The 25510-nt window shown below is 52.4% G+C and overlaps 4 protein-coding genes and 1 long non-coding RNA gene across 6 annotated transcripts; 3 read left to right on the forward strand and 2 right to left on the reverse strand.

Annotated features, from left to right (window-relative positions):
• The first annotated feature begins 462 nt into the window (after positions 1-462).
• Positions 463-4149, forward strand: LOC137893320 (actin, cytoplasmic 1-like). 2 transcript variants are annotated; one of them, XM_068738775.1, is made up of 9 exons: positions 463-590; positions 1666-1790; positions 1865-1993; positions 2124-2234; positions 2423-2507; positions 2861-3022; positions 3100-3291; positions 3398-3579; positions 3778-4149. In XM_068738775.1, the coding sequence occupies exons 2-9, from the start codon at positions 1668-1670 to the stop codon at positions 3919-3921; spliced, it is 1128 nt and encodes a 375-aa protein (XP_068594876.1). In that variant the 5' UTR covers positions 463-590; positions 1666-1667; the 3' UTR covers positions 3922-4149. The 2 variants fall into 2 exon arrangements, with proteins under 2 accessions (XP_068594876.1, XP_068594877.1); XM_068738776.1 differs by lacking the exon at positions 463-590 and having other exon boundaries at positions 1665-1790.
• An 850-nt stretch (positions 4150-4999) lies between these two features.
• Positions 5000-16654, forward strand: LOC137917892 (poly [ADP-ribose] polymerase tankyrase-1). Its single transcript, XM_068760620.1, has 28 exons — positions 5000-5456; positions 6511-6735; positions 6865-6960; positions 7386-7422; positions 7744-7819; positions 8373-8393; positions 9633-9727; positions 9797-9863; positions 10006-10192; positions 10279-10400; positions 11208-11299; positions 11375-11453; positions 11525-11696; positions 11801-11880; positions 11973-12118; positions 12199-12364; positions 12459-12678; positions 12818-12927; positions 13025-13213; positions 13289-13538; positions 13637-13719; positions 13794-13914; positions 13986-14083; positions 14161-14235; positions 14323-14428; positions 14514-14700; positions 14784-14940; positions 15563-16654. The coding sequence occupies exons 1-28, from the start codon at positions 5000-5002 to the stop codon at positions 15647-15649; spliced, it is 3801 nt and encodes a 1266-aa protein (XP_068616721.1). The 3' UTR covers positions 15650-16654.
• Positions 16655-17012: 358 nt separating this feature from the next.
• On the forward strand, positions 17013-20932 carry idua (alpha-L-iduronidase). The gene is made up of 14 exons (XM_068738498.1): positions 17013-17253; positions 17636-17776; positions 17870-17952; positions 18230-18337; positions 18439-18534; positions 18614-18816; positions 18892-19071; positions 19154-19370; positions 19452-19652; positions 19740-19861; positions 20131-20256; positions 20328-20404; positions 20495-20595; positions 20678-20932. Exons 1-14 carry the CDS (start codon positions 17102-17104, stop codon positions 20827-20829), a joined length of 1959 nt encoding a protein of 652 aa, XP_068594599.1. The 5' UTR covers positions 17013-17101; the 3' UTR covers positions 20830-20932.
• A 9-nt stretch (positions 20933-20941) lies between these two features.
• LOC137893068 (uncharacterized) lies at positions 20942-22540 on the reverse strand. The gene is made up of 4 exons (XR_011105439.1): positions 22407-22540; positions 21625-21679; positions 21385-21483; positions 20942-21299 (listed from the first exon to the last, which is right to left on the reverse strand). It is a non-coding gene; the product is annotated as an uncharacterized lncRNA (long non-coding RNA).
• A 336-nt stretch (positions 22541-22876) lies between these two features.
• Positions 22877-25173, reverse strand: LOC137893028 (potassium voltage-gated channel subfamily V member 2-like). The gene is made up of 3 exons (XM_068738458.1): positions 23842-25173; positions 23522-23759; positions 22877-22881 (listed from the first exon to the last, which is right to left on the reverse strand). The coding sequence occupies exons 1-3, from the start codon at positions 25171-25173 to the stop codon at positions 22877-22879; spliced, it is 1575 nt and encodes a 524-aa protein (XP_068594559.1).
• Positions 25174-25510: the final 337 nt, after the last annotated feature.

Raw genomic sequence — 25510 nt, forward strand, 5'->3', positions numbered from 1 at the left:
TTCCCACAGTTTTTATTCACCCTGAACGCCACATAATAGAAACGTGTAGGAGGGCCCACAGCTCGCACGGAATGAAACTCCCTCCACCTTTTCCTGTTCATGAGTTTCAGGAAGAAAAATACATTTATTCCGCCTCGTTTTTCTTTTGGTCCGTGAACGTCACACAAAGATAAAATATCACGCCGCGTCAGGACAGAACGAAAACTTTATTATTTATTACTCTTTACAATGAAGACGAAGAAGAAGAACTGCTGCCGTCACCTCCGCAGCAAATCCCTCCTCAACATCCGGCGTGCGACGGACCAATCACGGCCGTCCTCCGGTGGCGCATCGATTCTGCGCCTCTTCCTCTGACAGATGGCGGCTCTAAGCCAATCAGAATGTCAAACATTGTCACATTATGCGTCCTGTCCTGCTCACCTGGACCAATCAGAGCGCCAGTTTAGACAACGTTGCCTTTTATGGACAACGCCAGCGGTGCAGCTCGCCGCGATAAAACCGGCGCGGTTTGGCACATGATACCGCATTCATCAACAGCTGGACGCGGACCGACGCTGCGCGACTTCCTCCCCGGACGCCTACCTGCACAGGTACGGCGCGGTTGCTGCTCCTTTTGTTTCTGTGTAAATCATTTATTAGGAAGACGTTTACGGATCACGTGGTGTTTTAAGCGACGTCTGGTCTTTAGAGGCTCGTCGGGTATCCGGGGTGACCGTTTGAATCCCGTTTCTGGGCCTCGGTGTGAAGCGTAACTGAGTTTACGGTGAGGTCCGGGTCAAAGTCCTGCATGAGATCGGCTGTGCCTATTTTTATGCGTTTTATTTTTCCTAAAGGAATAACGTAATCTGAATTTCGTCGCAGTTAAACCTGAAGTTGGGAATCTGTTGACGTTAATATTCCAGTTAAATGAGCTAATGTCGGGGAGACCCGCCCTAACGAACGAGGACAGTAACGACTCCAAAGCGGAAGGAAATGACATTTCCAGCCGCACAAATGGAGGAAGCTGCTTCTTTTTTTTTTTATTATTCATTGCATTTAAAGGCTTGAATTCAGTGGAAGTACTTTTGATTACGAGTAACCAGTAAATTAAGTTATGGGTTAAAATGGAGTTTCCTCCAGGAAGGAGGGGCTCCTTTTTTTCCACTTCCTGGATTTGGCTAAAACCCGAGTCGTCATTTCTGAGCACAATGGCACCATTTCACAATGTGTGGCTGGTTTGCTGAACGGGAGGAGTTTGAGCCGCAGCCAGGTCATCTGAAATGCCCGGAAGCGTTGATTTTTAAGGAAGTAGAGCGGGTTGGATGCCTGACTGCTGCCACGCCCGTGAGAAGGCGGCGACTCGGTGTTAATCCACGTTAATAAAATAACCTGCAGGGTTCACATTCCCAACCTTTGTCAAAGAAGCTAATAAATGGTTTTAGTGATCCCTTAAGTTGAGCGGATTCCTCGGTAGCGGCGTCTAATCGCTGATCCAGTAAATATTTCCCGTCCGTCTCCTCTAGCAGCTTCTGTATGTTTCTAAACTGGACCAACCTTTTGGTGGTGGGAAGTGGAGTCTGTTCTCTGAGAGAACACGGGACTTTGTGGCGTGATAGTTATGGGATGCTTCAGGGGTGTCATGTCGGGTTCTCCTGAAGAGTAACCCCATTACTTGTTTCCTGACAGATATGGAAGACGAAGTAGCTGCTCTCGTTGTTGACAACGGCTCCGGCATGTGCAAAGCCGGCTTTGCCGGAGACGATGCCCCCCGTGCCGTGTTCCCCTCCATCGTGGGTCGCCCCAGACACCAGGTACTGAGACGTCACCTGTGTCCTCGCTGTGAAGGACGTACAAAGGTGAAGAGTAACGATGCGTTTGTGTTCAGGGCGTGATGGTTGGGATGGGACAGAAGGACAGCTACGTGGGAGACGAGGCCCAGAGCAAGAGGGGCATCCTGACCCTGAAGTACCCCATCGAGCACGGCATCGTCACCAACTGGGACGACATGGAGAAGGTGACGTTTGCGTGTTGGCAGGTCACCTGACGGGGGTTTGACTTGTGTCACACTCCGCTGGGGTCCAGTTCCAGCTCTTCACACTGAAGTCTGGTCAGGAGTTCACTGATTCTGATCTCCTGTCCTGTAGATCTGGCATCACACCTTCTACAACGAGCTCCGTGTTGCTCCTGAGGAGCATCCTGTCCTGCTGACCGAGGCTCCCCTCAACCCCAAAGCCAACAGGGAGAAGATGACGCAGGTGTGTTCTCAACCGACTAGTTCATTCTGACGGTGACTTAAACTGGGCTTCAGGCGGTGCTGGAACTCTTGATCTTCAACTTTAAACTTCTAAATGTGCTCTGTCTGCTACTTTCAGTCGGTTAATGCAACAACTGTAAGTGCAGGTCTAAAGTTCCTTTGTTCTCCATTCTCGTCCGTCTGGTCCAGATCATGTTTGAGACCTTCAACACTCCTGCCATGTATGTGGCCATCCAGGCCGTCCTGTCCCTGTACGCCTCTGGTCGTACCACAGGTGAGAGGTCCAACCTGTCGACACCGGAAAATACAGGACCAGTCACAAATCAAGGCCTCGATGATGACTGGTCAGAACGTACAGACTGGTTTAAACGGGTATCGAAGTTCTGCATGTTGGTGATTTCACTATTTATTAAGGCATGGACAAAAGGGCTTGTGTGAAGTTTTCATTAACGTTTATTTGGAATGTAAATCATTCCAGTGAATGTCTTCAACATGTAGAACATGAGACGACGGCATTCTGTAAAACCAGTGGCTTGTAACTTTGAGGAGCCTCTATGTTGCAGCAGCACCAAGTGGCCATAAATGGAACTGCAGCTTGATGGCTGATCAGTGTTTCTCTTCTTCCAGGTATTGTGTTGGATTCTGGAGACGGTGTCTCCCACACCGTGCCCATCTACGAGGGCTACGCTCTGCCTCATGCCATCCTCCGTCTGGATCTGGCTGGCAGAGATCTGACCGACTACATGATGAAGATCCTGACGGAGAGGGGCTACAGCTTCACCACCACAGGTGCAGTTTGATGGTCCAAACGTAATCCTGTTCTTTTGTGTCTTGTGGTTCTGACATGTTTGACGTTTTAACTCCAGCCGAGCGTGAGATTGTGCGTGACATTAAGGAGAAGCTTGACTACGTGGCTCTGGACTTTGAGCAAGAGATGGGTACAGCAGCTAGTTCTTCCTCCCTGGAGAAGAGCTACGAGCTTCCTGATGGACAGGTCATCACCATCGGCAACGAGAGGTTCCGCTGCCCCGAGGCACTCTTCCAGCCTTCATTCCTGGGTGGGTAACTTGGGCAGACATTTGAAAGTCTCATGGAAGCTTTTTATTGTGGTGGTATTCAGCGGTTTGGTCATGAAATGATGTCTTGGTACATCTTTCTCTTCAGGAATGGAGTCTGCTGGACTCCACGAGACGACCTACAACAGCATCATGAAGTGTGACGTGGACATCCGTAAAGACCTGTATGCCAACACCGTGCTGTCCGGTGGCACCACCATGTTCCCCGGCATCGCCGACCGTATGCAGAAGGAGATCACCGCCCTGGCCCCGTCAACCATGAAAATCAAGGTGCAGCAGTCGCATTTAAACTTGTTTACTTGATGAAAACTTGGAAGAAGTTTGGACACTCTAAAGTGTTTGTTTTTCTAAGATCCTGAGCTGTGCAGCTTTTCAGAGTTCATGTAAATCTGTCAAGAAAATACAATCTGTTAAACTTTGTATTTAGACTTCTAGCATTGGTGCTCAGTTTCCTCTCCTTTCCTTCAGATCATCGCCCCCCCAGAGAGGAAATACTCCGTCTGGATCGGCGGCTCCATCCTGGCTTCCCTGTCCACCTTCCAGCAGATGTGGATCAGCAAGCAGGAGTACGACGAGGCCGGTCCGTCAATCGTCCACAGAAAGTGCTTCTAGAAAGTTCCTCCAATTCGTGCCTGGTTTGAAATGTTAACAGACTGAAAGATGGTCCCTTATTTCATGTGAATGGCTCAAGAAGTTCCGAACCATACATGTTCTCTCCTTTAGCTGGTGGTCAAAGAAGTACTGGTATTAGTGAAGGTTTTTGTACAACGCCCGGCTGTTTCGTGCTGTATCAATGCTCAGGAAGTGTTGACTCAATAAAATGGCAACATGTAACGTTTACAGTTTGTCCTTTTCATTTTAACACGTTAATTCCTCTCACGGTTTGTCTTCGGATGGACGGCGCTGACCAAAAAGCAAATGCTTTGTTTGATCCAAGGATTAATGACGACGCACTTGACTGTTTAACTGTTTAGCTCACCTGCGGGCCAGACTATGGAAGGTTATTTCTAACCAAGTCAAAAGGTGATTAAAGTGAGACTTGGACTTGTTGGGATGCTGCGTGGACAGAAGGCTGTTCAAATGAAACTCCAACCCAATTCACACTACCAAGCTGGATCGGCTCAGTGAAGGAGTCTAGTGTAGAGGTGGGAGTGCACCAGGGATCAGCTCTGAGCCCCTTTGTTTGCTGTGGTGATGGATAGACTGAGATGAGAAGCTCCTTGGAATATCTTTGCAGATGACGTGATCGGCAGGGACAAAGTGGAGGATAGTTTGGAGAGGAGGCGTTCTCTAGAAAAGAGGGGAACGGACAGTGAGGGAGGATGATGCAAAGGACAGGGTGAAGTAGGGAAGGTTGATTTGCTGTGCCGACCCCTCATGGGACAAGACGAAAGTACAGTAAAGTAAATAATCTTTATCCCGTCCATGAAAATCAACCAGACTTGGACACGGTCCTAGTCCAGTCCCAAGTATTTTTGAGGACAGCCTATAATCGGGTGGATCGATGAGTTTCGTCTGAGTTTCATGAATATTGACGCTTTTGGAGGGACTGAGCCGCCTCAGCGGATGATTGTTCTCTCACTAGTTTTAAACGATTATTGTCCAGCGTGGAGGCTCAACAGCCGACAGGAAACGGGATCGCTTTGACCGGAAAGGAGTCGTCGCTGTTCCTGTAGTTCGAGCTGCTGTAATGGCGGTGCCTCGTCGCTCCTCGCAGCAGCAGCAGCAGCAGCAACAAAATACCCTACAGTCTCCGCCGAGGAACGGCTCACTTTCGGCTGTGCCTCCGGCATCTCCGCCGATGGTTCTTGCAGCCTCGGCTGCCGGGCCTCCGGAGAACGAGAGGGAATGTAGCGTCGGGATCGAGATGACTCCGGCCTCCGCGGACCTGCCCGCCCCGGTCCTCGCCAGCAGCGCGAGCTTCACCACAACAACCTCTGGCGGCGGCAGCAGCAGCGTCTCGAGCCCTGGCTCCGGAGCAGCCAGTCCCACCGACGGCAGCAGCGGCGTCGGCGGGGCGTTCAGGGAGTTGTTCGAGGCCTGTCGTAACGGGGATGTATCCAGAGTGAAGAGACTCGTCGACTCGGTGAACGTAAACGCGAAGGACATGGCCGGACGAAAATCTACCCCGCTCCATTTCGCTGCGGGTAACGACGAGCTAAGCTAACCGCAGTTTGTACATTAGCCAACCTGATGCAGTAAACAGTAGCAATTATGTTACGGTAACATCGATTTTTACGATGTTTTGTATATGGTTGTTTTTATAACTTATATATTTATATATTTAAATATAAATATGTGTAGCATATGTCACAATATCTTCGTTTATATCGTCTCGGTCGGGCAGCTAATGATAAGTTAGCATTGCCCTTTAACGCGGCTAGGGTTAGCTAGCTGATATTACCATAACGTGGACCAATATTCATTATTAACACAACTTATGTTATAAAATTAACAAAATCATTGATAAAAATGAATCGCAAGTGTTGCCGTAGCCTTATAATACTGGAGATGAATGTTAAATTAACATCAACCGACACGGCTAGCTATCAGCTAGCTAATGAGCGGCTACATAGGAGGAAATCGGCTAATGGACTTGGTACACAGTTTGTGTGTGCGCTTGAATGATTTGACCGTAACTTAATCCAAATTCCTGATAATTAAATTATACTTCATAGTAGAAGCCCAGCAATTTATTAAATGCATATACCTGTCGATAAAGCGTACGCAACACCTTTCATCTCCACGTGAACAGCTTTTTGCCGTCGACGCTGATCATGTCAACAATCTCTTTTTCACGTATTCTAAATAATGTTTAAACTGGTTTGTACAAGTAAACTAAAAAGTAAGTGACTAATAACTAGTGAAGCAACTTACCGATGGCTATTTAAAACAATATCACACAACACATTTACCGTTTTGCATCCACACGTCAATATTTTAAAAAGGCAACACTGATTTAGCTACGCTAGGCTAACAGTGATAACATATAATAAAAATAATTCGTGAAGGAATTGCAGGTTGTTTGTGCTCAGTTGCCTTCACGCAGTAAATCTTGTGTCATCTACACTCCTATTAAGGATTATTAAATTATGTTGATATTTATTTAAATTTTCTCAAATTATCCAGAAGCATTTTATAGCGTGTATTTATGTTGGTCGGAGTGTGCGCATCTCAAAATATGTTCTGATCCGCCTTTAGGATTTGGCCGAAAAGACGTGGTGGAGCACCTCTTGCAGACGGGGGCTAATGTTCACGCCAGGGACGACGGGGGGCTCATCCCCCTGCATAATGCCTGCTCTTTCGGTCACGCCGAAGTTGTCAGCCTTCTGCTGTGTCAGGGCGCCGACCCCAACGCCAGAGACAACTGGAACTACACGCCATTACATGAAGCTGCCATCAAGGGAAAGATAGACGTCTGCATTGGTAACGGTCCCACCGTGTTAGCTTCAGACATTGACGGCTCTGAGGAAAATGTTTCTTTCACTTTTTTTGCACGTTTTTAAGAAGGAATGATTCGAGTCTTCTCCTGGTCTGCCCCGCTCTCTGCCTCAGTGTTACTCCAACACGGCGCTGATCCAAACATACGCAACACTGACGGCAAATCTGCTTTGGATCTCGCTGACCCTTCAGCTAAGGCTGTTCTCACAGGTCAGTGTCTGTGCTGCTCGTCTCTCTTATGCTAACCGTCTGTTAGCTTCGGCTGTTTTAGCTCTGTTCTTCAAACGGAAACCTTGGTTTTGTCCGACCAACACCAGAGTTGACGAACATAGTTTGGGAGTCTCTGTATCTCTGTTGGGTCTGTTATTTGGACTCTGGATGCCCGGGGTCGCCGCGTTGTAGTCGTGCTGAGGCTGAGGAATAAGAGCGACCCCAACTCGGGGATCGAACCAGGATTTCGGACCTGCTCTCGAGCGTCAACCTCCAATGATGGAAGCACTTTCACAGTAAAAACAGGAAAGACAGAAGCTGGAAATGATTAGTACAAAACAAACAGGGGTGGTTTCATCATGTTTGGAGTTGTTGGACCGCGCGTGGCGCACTTTGCTCTCATCTCGATTTTATTTTTCATCCAGGTGAATACAAGAAGGATGAGCTTCTGGAAGCAGCAAGGTGAGTGTTGCCCTGCAAACGACGAGCATTGGTTCAGTTTGAGCCCACAGTTAGAGAAGCTGTGCTCCACTTGAGCGGTGGGTAGTTTGCGTTAAAGCTCAAGATCAAACACGGTGAATCTCTTCTTCGTCCGCTCACGCAGCTGAGTGACGCTTCTCAGTCCGCCACGCTCTGCTAAGCAACCCGGAAAGGTCACGGATCTTTAGTGCTCGACTTCAGACACTGAAGTGTTTCCTCTGTCCCCGAGCTCTTGTGGAAAGACGTTCAGGCGGGAGGGAGAATAAGGATTGATGTGAAGACTTTGTTTGATTATACTTACAGGAGTGGAAATGAAGAAAAGCTGATGGCACTGCTGACTCCGTTAAATGTCAACTGCCACGCCAGCGACGGGCGTAAGGTAAACGATGCACTAGTGAAGTCACGCCTGACGGGCCACCGTAATGTGTTTACAGCGGCGAGAGTTTGAGTCTGTGCTGAGGACGTGTAGCGATGCGATGCGTTGGTGACCTCATCAGACCGCCTGCCTCAGTCAGAATGTCTCGTCTCATTTTAGGTCAGGTTGGGGATTTCCCGACTTTCTTCACACGAGACGCTTCAGAAAGTCATCAGAGCCCTGTTAGTCGCTCCTGTACAGGCTAGCATGTTAGCATAGCAGTACTTCTGTTCAGCGTCAGAACGTTTTTTAATAAAACTTTAAAAGACTTCAGAGACTCACCGGAACCTTTAGGCTGTTTTGGTCTTTGTCACTTTCATGCGTTTAGTACATTCCTAGTTTGCGTGACCTACACCAGTATTCCAGGTCGTATTTCCAGGTCGTATGTTTGATTCTAACACGTCTGGGTTCAGGAGGCAGGAACGAACTGTTGTCAATAGAAGCTGTTTGTAATTTTTACTTCACTTTTCTTTTCTCCGTTTTTTTCTGCGTGACTCTGGAAACATTTGTCGATCAGTCAACATCCCAAAAGATGCTGGTGAGTCGACCTTGATAATGGAATTGATGCACTGCTGTGATTTCATTGTTCCTTTCCTTTTCATCCATTGTTTTATTTATTTCATTGCACATCGCAGACCTGTGTGTGTGTGTGTGTGTGTGTGTGTGTGAGGAGTTCAACATCCACTGCCTGCGTTCCTCAGCGTCTGTCCTCACCTTTCACACTCGCCCCCCCCCCCCCGTCCTAATCTCTCACCCATCGATAGAATCCGATTCCGATGTTCTTTTTTTCATGCATTGATTTCGGCCGATCGCCCGTGCATGCCTGGAGGCCTCGCTGCGTTGAACCTTGACCTGTCCGTGGCGTGTGCTAATGAATGGACTGCATTCACCCGTCCCCTGCTACGCTACCCTCCATGCTGAGGGACGCCTCTGATTTGTCCCGATTGGACTCTTGACCTGCGCTGGAGTTCGGGAGCGTAACCAACGACGTCTTTGTGTTTCTGGCCGAGGGGGAAAGCGTTGGGTCCGATCGGCCTGCGCATTGAAGCGTCGCTGCATCTTAATGTTCCGGCTGGCGTCCGTTCGTTCTTGATCACGTCTTGTTCTGTCGAGACTTTTATTTGTACGAGGAGTTTGAATTTCCTGTCGGGAGGTTTCTTGATTTTTAAAGCTTTAGAAATATGAAATGGATTAAGAACTTTCCTTCATTCTGGAGGTTTGTGATTTAAATCCTAACTCTAAGTGGAATTATCGGCCAGCCCCCCCCCCCCAGCTGAGGACTTCTAACAGTCTAACATCAGGTCTTCATTCTTATCTAACTCAAAGTTCATTTGTTTTGCTGACGCTGCCGGATGGAAGTGAATGTCGCTGTTTTTTGTGCATATATTTGATTGAATTTTTGTTACAGAACATAAACAATAACAAGTACTCTGTAATCACAAATATATCAAAATACAAAGAAATATACACCACCATCCAAAATAAAGTTGCTTCATACAACACCGTACCATCCTCACTCAGAAACCCAACCCTGTAATCCCGCCCCACCCACTCGCTCCACTCTAAAAGAAAAGAGAAAATCTAACAAAGTTAAGAATTAAAATATAGAAATAACTGAAATAAATACAACAAAAATAACAACGTGCATAAAGTGAATTGTTGAGGCTGTTTGATGTCAGGCGCGGTGTCGACAGTAAATCAGCGGCGCCTCCATTCACCTGCAGCTCACGGGTCCCGGAGGTGCCCGTGTCCACTAACCGGCGCTCCTCTCTTCCAGTCCACGCCCCTCCACCTAGCCGCCGGCTACAACCGGGTCCGCATCGTTCAGCTCCTCCTCCAGCACGGCGCCGACGTCCACGCCAAGGACAAAGGGTGAGAGGCGTCCTCGACGTCTGTCTCTGTCTCCGTCTCTGTCTCTGACCTGAGCGTTTCTCCCTGCAGCGGTTTGGTCCCGCTTCACAACGCCTGCTCCTACGGCCACTTTGAGGTCACCGAGCTCCTGCTCAAAGTAAGACGCGGGTTCATGTTTCACTGATCGGATCCCTCAGAGGGGACCTCATTAACGGAGACCTCGTTTCCTCGTCCTCCCGAGGCGGGAGACGCGGCGCCCGTCCTCGTTTCGGGTCGGCCTAACTTTTCTCCCCCCGCAGCACGGCGCCTGCGTGAACGCCATGGACCTGTGGCAGTTCACGCCGCTCCACGAGGCGGCGTCCAAGAACCGGGTGGAGGTGTGTTCCCTGCTGCTGAGCCACGGCGCCGACCCCACCCTCCTGAACTGTCACAGCAAGAGCGCCGTGGACATGGCCCCCACGCCGGAGCTGAAGGAGAGGCTCACCTGTGAGTCCAGAGCGAGGGACGGGACGGGACGGGGACCAGAACCCAAAGGCGTCGGCTCACTCTGCTTTCGTTTGTCTTCTGTCCAGACGAGTTCAAAGGTCACTCGCTGCTGCAGGCCGCCCGCGAGGCCGACATGGCGAAGGTGAAGAAGACGCTGGCTCTGGAGATCATCAGCTTCAAACACCCTCAGACCAACGAGACGGCTCTGGTGAGAAAGCAGCCGAACGGCTGGTTCTGGTTCTGGTTCTACTGGAGCTCGTCCCCTTCGCCTCGTCATTGTTTTTATTTTGGAATTTTGCCACGTGTTCTAAAAACGTGCTTCAAGCTGATCTTTAAAAATCATTCTGAGGAACCAGAACCAGTTTGAAGTCATTGAAGAGTTTTAACGAAGGTCCGGTCTGGGGTCGGGTCTGGGTCGGGTCCGGTCCGGGTCTGGTCTGGGTCCGGTCCGGTCTGGGTCCGGGTCGGGTCTGTGTCCGGTCTGGGTCCGGTCCGGGTCGAGTCTGGGCCCGGTCTGGGTCCGGTCCGGGTCTGGGTCCGGTCTGGGTCCGGTCCGGTCTGGGTCTGGGTCCGGGTCTGGGTCCGGTCTGGGTCCGGTCCGGGTAACTCTTTGTTGGACTCTGAAATGAGTCCCAGAAGTCTTTAGTAGAGAACAGTAAAGAAGGAGAAGCTCTGGTGCTGAGTGGAGGCCGATGGCTGGGTATTGACGATTGATTGGTGATTGATTGTGTGATTGATTGGTGATTGATTGGTGATTGATTGGTGATTGATTGTGTGATTGATTGGCGATTGATTGTGTGATTGATTGGTGATTGATTGCATGATTGATTGATTGGTGATTGATTGTGTGATTGATTGGTGATTGATTGCGTGATTGATTGTGTGATTGATTGTGTGATTGATTGGTGATTGATTGCGTGATTGATTGCATGATTGATTGATTGTGTGATTGATTGGTGATTGATTGGTGATCGGGCTTGTCCTCTGCTGATCTCCTGCTGTGTGTGTGTTTCAGCACTGCGCCGTGGCGTCCCCCCACCCCAAGAGGAAGCAGGTGACCGAGCTGCTGCTGCGTAAAGGCGCCAACATCAACGAGAAGAACAAAGAGTGAGTCCACAGATCGGGTCATTAAAAGGGGGGGGGGGGCTCGGAGCTTTAACCGATCCGTCCTGTCCCCCCCAGCTTCATGACCCCCCTGCACGTCGCCGCCGAGAGAGCTCACAACGACGTCCTGGAGGTGCTGCAGAAACACGGCGCAAAGGTCGGTGCTGCCGTTTCGGCGTCGGCGGCGTGGCCGGCGAGCTTCACCGGTAACGCCCCCCCCCGCTGCAGGTGAACGCCGTGGACACGCTCGGCCAGACGGCGCTCCACAGGGCCGCCCTGGCCGGCCACATCCAGACCTGCAAGCTGCTGCTGAGCTGCGGCGCCGACCCGGCCGTCGTGTCCCTGCAGGGCTTCACCGCGGCCCAGATGGGGAACGAGGCGGTGCAGCAGATCCTGACCGGTAATCTGTCGGTGTTCGGTAACTCGACACCGCCTGTAAGAAGGGGAGGAGCTCTCGTAACCGCTGCTTGACCAGATGTGTAACGTGCTGCTTTGTGCTGTCAGAAAACGTTCCCACCCGTAACTCGGACGTGGACTACCGGTTCCTGGAGGCCGCCAAGGCGGGGGACCTGGACACGGTGCAGGTCAGTCCGGGTTCACCTCCGTGGGGGGGGGGGGCAACGATTCTTCGCTCGTGTCCTGCTGCTGATCCCCGCGGCGTCTGTTTGCTCGGCAGCAACTCTGCACGCCTCAGAACGTGAACTGCCGGGACTTGGAGGGCCGCCATTCCACGCCGCTCCACTTCGCCGCGGGTTACAACCGGGTGGCCGTGGTCGAGTACCTGCTGCACCACGGCGCGGATGTGCACGCCAAAGACAAGGGGTCAGTTCCCGACCGCCGCGCGGCGCGCCCGGCGCTCCTTTGGGGCCGCTTGTGGTCTCACCGTCCCGCTGCGTCTCCAGCGGCCTGGTTCCCCTCCACAACGCCTGCTCCTACGGCCACTACGAGGTGGCGGAGCTGCTCGTCCGACACGGCGCCTCGGTCAACGTGGCCGACCTGTGGAAGTTCACGCCGCTTCACGAGGCCGCCGCCAAAGGCAAATACGAGATCTGCAAGCTGCTGCTGAAGGTGGGGGGGGGGGGGCTCCGGTCTCTAAAGGGACAATCCGTCCAAATCTCGGGCCGCGAAACGTTTCGGGAGTGACGCGGCTGTTTCCGTTCAGCACGGAGCCGACCCGTCCAAGAAGAACCGCGACGGCAACATGCCGCTGGACATGGTCAAAGACGGAGACACGGACATCCAGGACCTGCTGAGGGGCGACGCCGCCCTGCTGGACGCCGCTAAGAAGGGCTGCCTGGCCCGAGTCCAGAAACTCTGCTCGCCTGAGAACATCAACTGCAGAGACACGCAGGGACGCAACTCCACGCCGCTTCACCTCGCAGGTGATCGCCCTTCAGGCATCCTCTCTCCCGATTGGTCGGGCTCGGTCTGCGATGATGTCATCAGCCTTTAGCTTCGCTGACGGTTCATCTCTAAAGTGTTTAAATCCTCCCTCTCTGATTGGCCCCCCTCCCCCCCCAGCTGGCTACAACAACCTGGAGGTGGCGGAGTACCTGCTGGAGCACGGCGCCGACGTCAACGCCCAGGACAAAGGCGGTCTCATCCCCCTCCACAACGCCGCGTCCTACGGGGTCGGTGTCTTCGGCGTCGATACAACGCTCGCCGGGCGTTTACCGTCTTCCGTTTGGCGTTCTTCGATGTAACGGCGTTCGCCTCTCTCCCTCGCAGCACGTGGACATCGCGGCGCTCCTCATCAAGTACAACACGTGTGTGAACGCCACCGACAAATGGGCCTTCACGCCGCTCCACGAGGCGGCCCAGAAAGGTCGCACGCAGCTGTGTGCCCTGCTGCTGGCCCACGGCGCCGACCCCACCATGAAGAACCAGGAGGGTCAGACCGCCCTGGACCTCGCCACGGTAGCCGCCGCTCTCGGGATCTGAACACGAGAAGTCAGGCTCCTGCTGACGCGTTCTTCTTTGGTGCCCCTGCAGGCTGACGACATCCGCGCCCTGCTGATGGACGCCATGCCGCCCGACGCCCTCCCCAGCTGCTTTAAGCCCCAGGCCACCGTGGTCAGCGCCTCGGTCATCTCCCCCGCCTCCACGCCATCCTGTCTATCGGCCGCCAGCAGCATCGACAACCTGGCCGGACCTCTCACGGAGCTGGCGGCGTCGGCCGCCGCCGCCGGGGCCTCCGGCGTGGCGGACGGCGCCTCGGGGGCCGACCGGAAGGAAGGCGAGCGTACGTTTGAATGGCTCACCAGCCCGACCGCGGTGCGTGCGGCCCGTCGGAGACGCTGACCGTTTGTCTCGTCCGTTTGTCTCGTCCGTGTTCCGCAGTGGCGATGCTGGACATGAACATCAGCCAGTTCATGAAGAGTCTGGGCCTGGAGCACCTGAGGGACATCTTCGAGCGGGAGCAGGTACCGGAACGTTCTCCCGCGTGTGTGCTTGAGGCGCGGCGAACGTTAACGTTCTCGCTAACGTCCCCCCCCAGATCTCCCTGGACGTGCTCGCCGACATGGGGCACGAGGAGCTGAAGGAAATCGGGATTAACGCCTACGGCCACCGACACAAGCTCGTCAAGGGCGTGGAGCGGCTGCTGGGCGGACAGCAAGGTAGGAGGAGTCGGAACCGCCCCAGAGTAGAGGACGCCGAGGTGTGGAATAACCCCCGCGGTGTCCCTCAGGGGGTAATCCCTACCTGGCGTTCCACTGCGCCAACCAGGGCACCATCCTGATCGACCTCGCCCCCGACGACAAGGAGTACCAGTCTGTGGAGGAGGAGGTGAGATCAAACAGCGGGGCGGGGCTTCGAGGTCGGGCGTCCGTGTCTCACGACGCGCGGTTTGTTTCCTCTCCCAGTTGCAGAGCACCATCAGAGAGCACCGGGACGGAGGCAACGCCGGCGGCGTGTTCAGCAGATACAACATCATCAAGGTCCGCCCCGCGCCGCGCCGCGCCCGCTTCTTTGCGCGAACGAGACGTGACGGTGGCTGTAAAATGGCCGTGTTGCGATTCACACAGATCCAGAAGGTGGTGAACAAGAAGCTGAGAGAACGCTACAGCCACCGGCAGAAGGAGATCTCCGACGAGAACCACAACCACCCCAACGAGCGCATGTTGTTTCACGGTAGCCACGCCCACCCGCACGCCGTCGGCCTCACCCGGTAAGGTTCTTAATCGATCTGCCCCCCCCCCCCCCCGTCTCCGTTCAGGTTCCCCGTTCATCAACGCCATCATCCACAAAGGCTTCGACGAGCGCCACGCCTACATAGGGGGGATGTTCGGAGCGGGGATCTACTTCGCCGAGAACTCCTCGAAGAGCAATCAGTACGTTTACGGCATCGGGGGCGGTACCGGCTGCCCGACGCACAAAGACCGATCCTGCTACCTGTGCCACAGGTAACCTCCCCGTGACCCCGGGGGCCCGCCCCGTCGCTGCATCTTCAAAGGTTTCACATGCTCTCTTTGATCTGGGCCCTCAGGCAGATGCTGTTCTGCAGAGTCACCTTGGGGAAGTCTTTCCTTCAGTTCAGTGCCATGAAGATGGCCCACGCCCCCCCCGGACACCACTCGGTGATTGGACGGCCCAGCGTCAACGGGCTGGCCTACGCCGAGTACGTCATCTACAGAGGAGAGCAGGTAAACCAACACCTGTGTGACCGCTGTAGCTCCTCCCTGAGCGGGAAGTGTACGTCTGTTAGCTTCCAGATTAGCATGGCTAGCGTCAGCACAGATCTTACCGCATGATCCCGTCGACATCATGGAGGTGGAGAAAAACTGAGAATGAGAACAATTAAAAGAGGAGATGTTTCGGCACTTTTTCCGCCACCCTCCACTTTAACTATGATGTCACCGCGCTCATGATGACATCATCCACCGATGACACGCCCAAGTCCAGAGACTGGTGACCGGTCTGAACTTGAGTCCTGTTTCTCTGTTAAGGTGAGAGAAGGAAGTGTTTTCCTTCTGTATTATTCAACATTATTTCTTACATGATGCAACTTCTGGACAAATAGATCCTTCAGATCACTTCCTGAAGACGTGACGTCCCACTTCCAATCAAAGGTGTTGATGCATTTCGTACATGTATGACCAGCAGAGCGCTGGAAGAACAGAAGGTTTTACCCAGGTGTTTCGGTTATGAAGGACCCCCCCCCCTCCCTAAAATAATTTAGAGGTTTTTAATGAGTGAATATTTTAGTTTCCAGATTCTTGGAATGTTGCTCTTCAATAAGAACCCGTTTCTCTTTCCTTCCTCCAGGCCTACCCCGAGTACCTCATCATCTACCAGATCCTTAAACCGGAGAGTTCAGCCCAGGCTGCTGCTGGAGCCGAGCAGAAGTCCTAGTCCCTCTACAGCGCGCACGCACACACACACACACACACTTGATGCTTGTTATTTCCTCTTTGTATTGCCTTTTGTTTCGCCGACACATTTCCAGCCTTCTGTCCAGTAGAGCCGGTGGTGACCAGTGCTGTATATTCTCCTCCATGTGGTGACGTCACGCAGCATGAAACAGACGCATGTGCGGCCCGATAGCGTGCGTGGGTCTTCCCTCACCAGGCTGGATGATGCTTGCAGAGACTGAATCATCAGCATCAGCAGCTTGTCGCTTCATGCCTGGCGACTGTACACACCTGTGTACTTGCTACTGCCCTGGTTCGTCCTCTTGTAACTGTGATTCAAAACTATTAAGCTACCAAACAGGAAACGTTTTCTGAAATTTCCCCGTGACTTTTCATACCGGAGCTGAAATGGTTCTATTGAGAAATGACTCGGTCCAATCACATGACATTAAAGACTTGTGTGACGGGCATCAGAATGACATGGGTTGAGTTCAAGGCGTGGCCGCTGCTGTTTGAAAGCATTAAATCTAAATGTGGCGGCGTGCCATTGAACTCATCGCCGCTCCTGCCGCCATGGTATTGCTGACGGACAATTAGGATTTGCACTTTTACATAGAAAGCTTATTTAAGTTATTTAAAAAAAAAAAAAGGTTAAATAAGTACTTGTACAGGTTGTGTAAATGGTTGTGTATAACTGTCCCTGTTTAACAGTACCGTTTGCGTTTTGCTGTAAATTACGTGAATCTTCCTTTCATGCCTTTTTGATTCTCCTGACATGTTTTTTTTTTCTTCTTTTTTTTTGATGTCCCATTAACAGCTGCTTGTTGTTTTATTATTACATCATTAACATGTCAAATAACTTGTGATGATTGGTCAAGTCAGAATCTGGATATAAATGATCAGATCAGCAGAAAGATTGAATCGTTTATTCCTCATATTCATATTTCATACAAAGTGAAACCTCTCCTTTCTCTGTTAAAATTTAATGAATAAATCTTGCTTCCTGACTGAACTATTCTCTTGTGATTTTTGTAAAAGTAACATCAGTCTTTAGGAAACAGAGTGCTGTGCTTAAATCTATTGATTTCTTATTACAGTACTTAATTTATGTAAATATTTCATATTTTTTTGTCAGACATTGATATAGAATTAATTATGCTGTCCATTACGTTTAGTCCCTTTAAAAACATCTAATTTCCTGTTTTATTTGGCAGATATTCAGTTAACGAGGACAGCTTAAATAACTTATAGTGAATAAACTCGTATTGTTTTGGTTTTACCAATAAAGTTGTTTCAAAAGACAGCATTGTTGTCGCACATATTCTACGTCACCAAGCTCGCGCGACCGCAGCTCTATGCGGAAGTAGAAATGTTATGTGAAAGTTAGTTGTGTATCCTCTGAGCTCTATGTCGGAAGTTTTGTTTTGGGTTTTTGACGTTCAGTTTTCCGGTCATGTTGCGTCACCTTTTATCCGTTAAGACCACCGCCGCCTTCGTGGTTCTGGCCATCTTTACCCGAACCTCCGCGGCTGCGTCTCTGGTCGCGGTGGATGCTGGGAGATCAGTTGGGGACCTGAGACATTTCTGGAGGAGCACTGGTTTCTGGTAAGTTATTCAACTTGATAAAACATGTAAGAGAAAAAACAACTCAATGAAAGGACCCAAAAGAGTCACAATTAAATAAATAAAAACATAATTTTGAAATAAATACTATTTTGATAAATAGCAGATACATATATAATATGGCCATAAGGTCATTAAATTGTAAAATAAAATATTTTAATTTAATTAAATACTTCACAATGATTATTTTAACAATGTCATACTTTTAAAATAATATCTTTTTATGCATTTTACAAGATTTTATAACATGAAAAAGCAGAATGACTTAGTCTGTCAATCAGAGCACAGAAGGCGGAGCCAGCCAGTGATTCATTGGTTTGTTCTTAATGACAAAGTTAAACCAGCTGCTCTTGCTTGTGTTCAGCCCGCCTCTTCCTCACAACCAGTCCCACCAGTTTGACCTGAGCATCGACCAGCAGCAGAACCTGGCCTTCGTGGGCTCAGTGCCCCACGGCGGGATCCAGCAGGTCCGGATCCACTGGATGCTGGAACTGGTCACTGCCCGGTAAGTCGGCAAGCGGCCTACGTTTCCGTTCAGCCTCTTCATGAAATGTTCATCTGCTTTGAAGATGGCGTCTGTTCTGCTTTGATGTTGCAGAGACGCTGCAGGACGGGTCCAGTACAACTTCACCAAACTGGACCAGCTGGTGGATCTGTTGTGGATCAATGGACTCCAACCAGGTAAGGAGACGCATCGTTCATACATCACGTCATCTCAGAACGGTTGCTATAGCGACCAGGTAAGGAGACGCATCGTTCAGGCATCATCACAGAACGGTTGCTATAGCGACCAGGTAAGGAGACTCATCGTTCCGACATCATCTCAGAACGGTTGCCGTGGCGATAATCCTCAGACAAATAAACCGACGCCGTATTGCTCATCTACTAACGAGCCTCCTTTGATGACAGACATCACTGACTGATCGGCTGTGATTAATCCCTGCGCTGTGGCTGGCAGGCTTTGAACTGATGGGCAGCGTCTCCAGCTACTTTACGGACTTTGAGGACAAATCACAAGTGCTGGAGTGGAGGAATCTGGTCCGGCTCATCGCCCAGAGGTACATCGGTAAGCGGGCCGGATGGGGTTCTGGACCGGGCCGGCGTGCGCTACGCGGCTCTGATTGGTTGCTGGTTTCTGTCCTTTTCATCCTGGACGCTGCTTCTCAGATATTTACGGTCTGGGAACCGTTTCTCGGTGGAACTTCGAAACGTGGAACGAGCCCAGCAACCGGGACTTTGACGGCGTCGCCATGTCGGTTCAAGGTAAACGCGGCGGCCGCCCTGCGTGACGCCGCTCCGCGGGCCAGAGCCTGACTCCGCCCCCCGCCTGGTTCTTATTCAGGGTTTCTGAACTACTACGACGCCTGTTCGGAGGGTCTGCGCGCCGCCAGCAGCCTCCTGAGGTTCGGCGGTCCAGGAGACGGGTGTCACTCGCCCCCCCGCTCGCCGTACTGCTGGGCGATGCTGCAGCACTGCTACAACGGCACCAACTACTTCACCGGGGAGACGGGGGTCAGGATCGACTACGTCGCCCTGCACAAGAAGGTGGGCTCGCCGTGAACCCGGTCCGCTGCCCGCCCGACGCGCTTTCTGGAACGCCTCTTTGTTCCCGCCCTCCAGGGGGGGGGGCACTCCTTGCCCATCCTGCTGGAGGAGATCCAGACGGTGGAGGAGATCCAGCAGCTCTTCCCCCGCTTCCGCCGCCTCCCCGTTTACAACGACGAGGCTGATCCGCTGGTGGGCTGGTCCCGCCCCCAGGAGTGGCGTGCTGATGTGACCTACGCTGCCATGGTGGTGAAGGTGAGGTGTCGCATGACCCCGCCCCCGCCCCCCCCCAGCTCTGTTGAAGGGGGGCGGGTCAACTAACCCCTCCCTCCACCAGGTGATCCAGCAGCACCAGGTTCTGCTCCTGGCCGACCCAAACTGCACCGTCAACTACACCCTGCTGAGCAACGACAACGCCTTTCTCAGCTACTGGCCACACCCCTTCACCCAGCGCACGCTCACCGCCCGCTTCCAGGTCAACAACACCCGCCCGCCCCACGTGCAGCTCATCAGGAAGCCCGTCCTCGCCGTCATGGGCCTGCTGGCGCTGCTAGGTGACGCCCCCTCTGAGCAGGTGAGCCTTCCAGGGCGGATAGGCGCGGGTTCTAAAGGCGGGTCCTCCCGTGTGGTTCCAGGAGAGACCCAGATCCTGGCCCGGGTTCTCAACTCCAGCAGCAACACGCTGGGAGTTCTCGCCAGCCGCCACGAGCCCGCCGCGGCGGGCGGGTCGGACAGCTGGCAGGCGGCGGTGCTGCTGTACAACAGCGACGACAACGGCACCGCCGCCGCCGCCGATGACGTCATCGTCTCGCTGAGAGGCCTGGCGGGACAAACGGGTACGTTCAGGAAAGAAAGCGCCGCCGGTTTTTAGCAGGCCTTCGCTTGCGGACGCGGGTTTGACTCCGGGCCTGCTCCGTGTCCAGGTCTTGTTTACGTCACGTATTACATGGACAACAGCGTGACGAACCCGTACCGGCTGTGGCGCCGCATGGGCCGGCCCGACTACCCGACAGCGCAGCAGTTCAGACGCCTCAGGAGTGTTCAGGTAAACAGTGACGTCACCGTTAGCGTGGTGACGTCACCGTTAGCGCGGCAACGTCACCGTTAGCGTGGTGATGTCATCCGTTAGCGTGGCGACGTCACCGTCAGCGCGGTGACATCCGTTAGCGTGGTGACGTCACCTTTAAACCAGAGGAGAGCGTGAAAACAGTCAAATCTGTGCTAGCGATGCTAATCTGGAAGCTAACAGGCGTACACTTCCTGCTGAGGGAGGAGCTACGGCTTTCTTTGACCCGCTCCCCCTCCCTGAACCAGGACCCCCTCGTCGGCGGCCCCTGGGGCGTCCCCGCGGGGGACACTCTGTCCCTGGAGGCCAGGCTGGCGGTGCCGTCCGTCCTCCTCGTCCACGTCTGCGCTCGGCCCGAATCCGCCCCGGAGCAGGTGAGCGGAGCGCGTTTGTGTTTTCTGATGAAAATGAAAGACGGGGAGGATTTACGCGACTCTTTGATCAGGTGGGGGGGCTACGCTTCATCGGCATCACCCAAGGCCAGGTTCTGGTCGTCTGGTCGGATCGCCGCGTTCGCTCCAAGTAGGTGCTGCTTCCCCCCCCCCCCCCCCCGTGATGTCACTTCCTCCAAGCCAGACGTTCTCTAACGAAGGGGCGTGTCCGTGTTTCCAGATGCATAAAGACGTTCGAGGTGGAATTCTCCGAGCGGCAGCTCGACTTCGCCCGGGTCAACGCTCGGGACACCGTCTTCACGTCCTTCGTCTTCTCGCCCGGTAAGTCCGCGTTTCCACGACGACGACGAGCCAGGAAGCAGGCGCCCCGTCCTCCGGTCCTGACGACCCGGTTGTGTTCCAGCGGCGCTGCAGGTCCGAGGTCTGTACCGGGTGCGAGCCGTGGACTACTGGGGCCGGCCCGGACCGTACTCGCCGCCTCGGAGGTATTCAGGGGACGCCCGGAGCTCTGACCCATCTTTAATGGGCACCTTCGATAAAAGGACGGAGACGTGAGCTCAGAACGTCCCGGGGACCCGTGGACCCGTGGACTCTTCCTCTTCCTCGCCCACCGGTTCTGTTTACCGTTCTATTTATTCGCTGAATAAACGTGAAGCTCAGCAGCAGGTTTTTCTTTAGAACATTTATTGTCACCTTCACAGGATGATTCCAGGTTGAAAGGTCCGGTTCACCGTCTGTTAGCAGGTCACACAGAACGTCACGTTTGACGTGTGAAACGGTTGTCATAGCGACGACGCGATCGTTAGAAACAGTAAACACACAGACGACGGGGATCTTTGTTCATCTGTATTTATGGACTCGCTTCAACCCGCAGCAACAAACAAACAACAACCGGGGCGTCGTATTATTCAGGGTGACAGTGAACACATCGGGGGGGGGGGGGTGACCCCCGCTTTTCCATCGTGACCCGAGGAGGGAGATCAGGCGCCGAGCTCGGCGTTACTTCAGGATGGATTCTTCACTCGCTGCAGGCAGACGGAGAAACGGAGAAACGCAGCTTTTAGCGTTCAGCGTGTAAAACGGGTCGGAACGCGGCAAAGACGCTTTTACCTTCCGCTAGCTCCTTGGCGATGCGCTCCTGCTCCAGACGAATCTTTCGCTCCTCTTCCTCGATCCTCCTCTCCTCAGCCGCGATGGGCTTCAGGTAACCTGAGTGGATTAAAGTAAACGTGAAGCAACCGCATGATATTTATGCCATGACAGTTATCCCCCCCCCCCTCTGGGCGATATGTCTTTTATATACATAACATTCTTTTGGTTGCACGTTTTTTGACGACCGAGTGAACTCACTGTATCTCATTTTGCCGTAGATGACGCCAAGAATCAGGGCGGAATACCTCGTCGTCTGTAAAGGACAAAGCAGAGCGAACGAAAGCCGTAAAATAAGAACACGGACTCCCGGGAGGTTTTCGGCTCGAGACCGTCGGCCGATTTGTGCTTATTGTGTTTCTACGCTCACGCACAACCAGAGAATATAAATCAGCACCATCTTATTCCTGTGACGTTCGTTGAAATCACCGGGATCGAGTTCGACTCAAATTTACCTGTGATTACGGATCACCTGTCTGGAGGCTGTCAGTTCCGCGTATGACCAGCAGGCGGCGACAACGACGACAAAAATAGATCGTCTCTATTCTGACCCGGAACGCACACATTCAATACTACTGAAGAGTTAAGCCTTCATAAAATAATCTGTAATCATTTCTAAAATGCTGTTTTATAGATTTGCATCCATTAAATCCGAGATCTTTCGATTTCAACGATCAGATCGAGCTTCGTCTTTTCAGCGGCAGATTCTGTGAGCGGTTGTCGGTTCCGTTTACCGACCTTTAATAACGCGACACCGGAACAATACTAATACTACCACTAATAATCATAATAATAATAATAATAATAATAATAAAGAGACCACACAAACACAACAACTCGCTCAGGCCTGACTTCAATGACTGTGTTATCGCTAACCGTCGGCTAGCATACCTCCCAGCTAACGATTAGCATGTTAGCATGTCAGACTGAGATACGATAAAAACAGGAATGTCTTTTAACGCAACAGAGAAGACAACACGAACCTTAATTAAAGGCGACACGGCGACGGGAGGAACCATCGTTTACAGCCGGCTAGCAACAGAGGTCACTTTAGCTCCGCGGAGGACTGCGAGACGAGATTCTTCTTCTGTGGTTTTAGCGGAGCTCCTTATTGAATCGCTGCCACCTGGTGGACGATGTGGGGATTTATTCATTCATTGATTAATAATCAAGGTGCGTGAGCTAGAATCCACACCTGCACGCAGTTCTCCTACCAGATTCATTCATTCAATTGAGAGAACTAATATAATATCATATTTTACCAGAAGCCGTCAGAAGAGATGAATGCAGGTGAACAGGTGAGACTTTCCGACGCTCTCAGCATTAAAACGATGACGGAAGCGGTTGAATAAGCGTTTATTGAAATCAGTCACGTCTCTTGTTTATGCACGCATTGACAGTGATTCATGTTGCATCGATTGAAAAGCTGGAACGCACACATTTAAATCAAAAGTCAACCTGAACAGTACAAAATCAAAGCGTCTAAACCAGCGTGGTGGACGTTCATGTTTCACAGCGATTACAAATAAAGCACAAAGAATGTCCGTGCACAAAATGTTATTTGAATTTGTATTAAATTTGATTTAAATCAACAATCCCCAAAACTGAATATAAACGATTTTTCTCAATCATTTTGGGATTATCTTGAGACACTTTTATGTTTGATGATTTAAAATCAGTCTCCATCTCAAGCTTGAGATGATTTCTGGAAATAAAAACTGAATATTCGTTTTCAGATTAAATTATTATTATATTTTTTACAAAAGTTTTTGTTGGGTCAGAGAAGTAAGAATAATACAAAAAAGAAACCTTGTTCAGTATTACTATTGTACACAACAATATATAGACAGTATATATATATATGGATATTTATTTCCGTTTTTTATTTCTCATTTTTTTAAATCAAACTCGAAAAAACTATGATTTTGATTCAGAATTATTTCGTAATAAAATGTTTTTCTGTATGTAAAACTAAATATACACATTTTATTACCTTCCTTTCTCTAAATATTTGATGCTGCAGGTTTACATTGAAGCGTCTCGTTTGTTTGTTTGTTTATATAAAGTCCCGGGGGGGGCGGAGTCAGCGCGCTCCCACAGCAGAGGCCGAGCCGTTTGACGGCCCTCTTGCCGAACCGGACCTCGCCCCGCTGCTTCAGGGAGGCGGTGTACTGGTTGGACTTGAGTTTGGAGTAATAGTCGGAGAACTTGTTGAAGAGGATGGAGATGGGCAGCCCGTTGAGGATGATGCCGAACGCGATGCAGATGAAGGCGAACAGGCGTCCCAGGACGGTCTCCGGGTAGACGTCGCCGTAGCCCACGGTGGAGATGCTGACCTGCGTGGAGGAAAGAGGGGGGGGCAGTCGTCATGGTGACAGTCGGAGGAAGGTAGAAAAGAACAAACGGACGCGGACTCACAGCCGCCCACCACCACGCGTGGGGGATGCTGGTGAAGTTCGTCTGAGGCACGTCGTGCTCCACGGTGTAGACCATGGCGGAGAAGCTGAAGATGCCCATGGCGATGAAGAGGAAGAGGCAGCCCACCTGCTGGTAGCACTGGCGCAGGGTGAAGCCAAACGCCCGCAGGCCCGTGGAGTGTCGCGCCAGCTTCAGGATGCGAAAGATCCGCATCAGCCTCATGATCCGGAGCACCTGCCCCAGCTTCCCCACCTGCCCCACCGCCTGCATGTCGGCCTCGTGCTTCATGTGGTTCTCCTCGCCGTCGAAGATCTCCAGGATGGCCTGGAGGAACTGCGGCAGGATGGCGATCAGGTCCACGGTGTTGAGCACGCTCCTGCCGAAGGACGCCAGGTCGGGCGTGGACGCCAGCCGCAGCAGGTACTCCATGGCGAAGAAGGCGATGCACGCGGACTCCACGTGTTCCCAGTACGTCTTCCCGCTGAGCTGGCCCGTGGCGGTTCGGTACTGCATCTCCTCCACCGTGTTGAGGGTCATGGCCACGAGCGAGATCACGACAAACAGGCTGGACGCCACCGCCATCAGCTTGGCCTCGACGGACGAGAACGGCTTCTCCATCAGGTTCCAGACGGCGCGGCGCCTCCGGCCCATGAGCATGTCGCGGAAGAGCTCCTCGTCCTCCTCGACCTCCACCTCGGCCTCCAGCTCCCTCTGGATCTTCAGCTGCTCGTTGAGCTCGTCCTGCCGCTCCTCGAAGGAGATCCGGCAGCAGCGGTGGCTGTTCTTGATCCTCACGCCCCAGTAGTTGATCTCCTCCAGGAAGTTCCGGGGACACAGCTGGTCCTCGATCCACAGCACGCCGGTCCTGTAGAAGTTGAAGATGCTGTGGAAGACGTCCGGGTCTCTGTCGAAGAAGTACTCGTCGTTGGACACGGTGTAGTCGTCGCACAGGTCCAGCTTCATGCCGTGGTCGGCGGACGTCGCCAGGCGGCCGATGCGGGTCTTGGGGTACTTGGCTGCCGTCCTGTAGGCGATCTGGTAGGGCTTCCCGCCGACGTTGATGTTGATCGTGTAGTTCTTGGAGGGCGGGACGGGCTTGTGCGGGGCGCCGTCGTCCTCGTTGTCCTCGTCGTCCTCGTACTGGGCGTAGATGTCGTAGATGTCTCTGCTCAGCTCCTGCATGGAGTTCCACGTCTTCGCGTAGCTCTCCTTGGCCGGCGGGGAGGCGACCTCCGAGGGTCTTCGGTCGAGGGCCGAGTCGGAGACTTTGTAGTTGGGGAACAGACTCTGTCTCCGGTTCCAGAATTTGACCACCTTGCCGGTGTTCTCCATGTCGACCCACCCCCCACGACGCCCCCCCCCCAGACTACACAGCAGACAGAGCGGTCTAATTCCCCCTTCACCTCAGAGGACGGGAGCAGGACGCCTCATGTCCCCGTTAATGTTGCTGACTGAGAGGATCCACGTCTAAATACCATTATCCCCTCTGAGCTGCCCGGCTGAGATGACGCCGCGAGGCGGTCGACGCCCATCGTCATCGTCGACGCCCACCATCAACTCGGCCTCTTTAGATGTTTATCATGTCAGTTTGCAGCGACTATAAAGACAGACGAGAGGACAAGCAGCTTCCTGGCGGTTTGATTCGTTTTATCTCCGTAAGAAATCCTAT

The sequence above is a fragment of the Brachionichthys hirsutus genome, chromosome 4 (genome assembly GCF_040956055.1).
Source record: "Brachionichthys hirsutus isolate HB-005 chromosome 4, CSIRO-AGI_Bhir_v1, whole genome shotgun sequence".
In the NCBI taxonomy this organism is placed as follows: domain Eukaryota; kingdom Metazoa; phylum Chordata; class Actinopteri; order Lophiiformes; family Brachionichthyidae; genus Brachionichthys; species Brachionichthys hirsutus.

What these genes read in the sequence shown, in the direction of transcription:
- LOC137893028 (XM_068738458.1), bottom strand. Translation starts at nt 25,173, where the DNA reads ATGGAGAACACCGGCAAGGTGGTCAAATTCTGGAACCGGAGACAGAGT. An exon ending in ACGCGTGGTGGTGGGCGGCT is followed by an intron (nt 23,760 to 23,841) that starts GTGAGTCCGCGT and finishes TCCTCCACGCAG; the next exon opens with GTCAGCATCTCCACCGTGGG.
- LOC137893320 (XM_068738775.1), top strand. Translation starts at nt 1,668, where the DNA reads ATGGAAGACGAAGTAGCTGCTCTCGTTGTTGACAACGGCTCCGGCATG. An exon ending in ACAGGGAGAAGATGACGCAG is followed by an intron (nt 2,235 to 2,422) that starts GTGTGTTCTCAA and finishes CGTCTGGTCCAG; the next exon opens with ATCATGTTTGAGACCTTCAA. An exon ending in CGCCTCTGGTCGTACCACAG is followed by an intron (nt 2,508 to 2,860) that starts GTGAGAGGTCCA and finishes CTCTTCTTCCAG; the next exon opens with GTATTGTGTTGGATTCTGGA.
- LOC137917892 (XM_068760620.1), top strand. Translation starts at nt 5,000, where the DNA reads ATGGCGGTGCCTCGTCGCTCCTCGCAGCAGCAGCAGCAGCAGCAACAA. An exon ending in GGTGCAGCAGATCCTGACCG is followed by an intron (nt 11,697 to 11,800) that starts GTAATCTGTCGG and finishes TTGTGCTGTCAG; the next exon opens with AAAACGTTCCCACCCGTAAC. An exon ending in ACATCTTCGAGCGGGAGCAG is followed by an intron (nt 13,720 to 13,793) that starts GTACCGGAACGT and finishes GTCCCCCCCCAG; the next exon opens with ATCTCCCTGGACGTGCTCGC.
- idua (XM_068738498.1), top strand. Translation starts at nt 17,102, where the DNA reads ATGTTGCGTCACCTTTTATCCGTTAAGACCACCGCCGCCTTCGTGGTT. An exon ending in CCGAATCCGCCCCGGAGCAG is followed by an intron (nt 20,257 to 20,327) that starts GTGAGCGGAGCG and finishes CTCTTTGATCAG; the next exon opens with GTGGGGGGGCTACGCTTCAT. An exon ending in GTCCTTCGTCTTCTCGCCCG is followed by an intron (nt 20,596 to 20,677) that starts GTAAGTCCGCGT and finishes GTTGTGTTCCAG; the next exon opens with CGGCGCTGCAGGTCCGAGGT.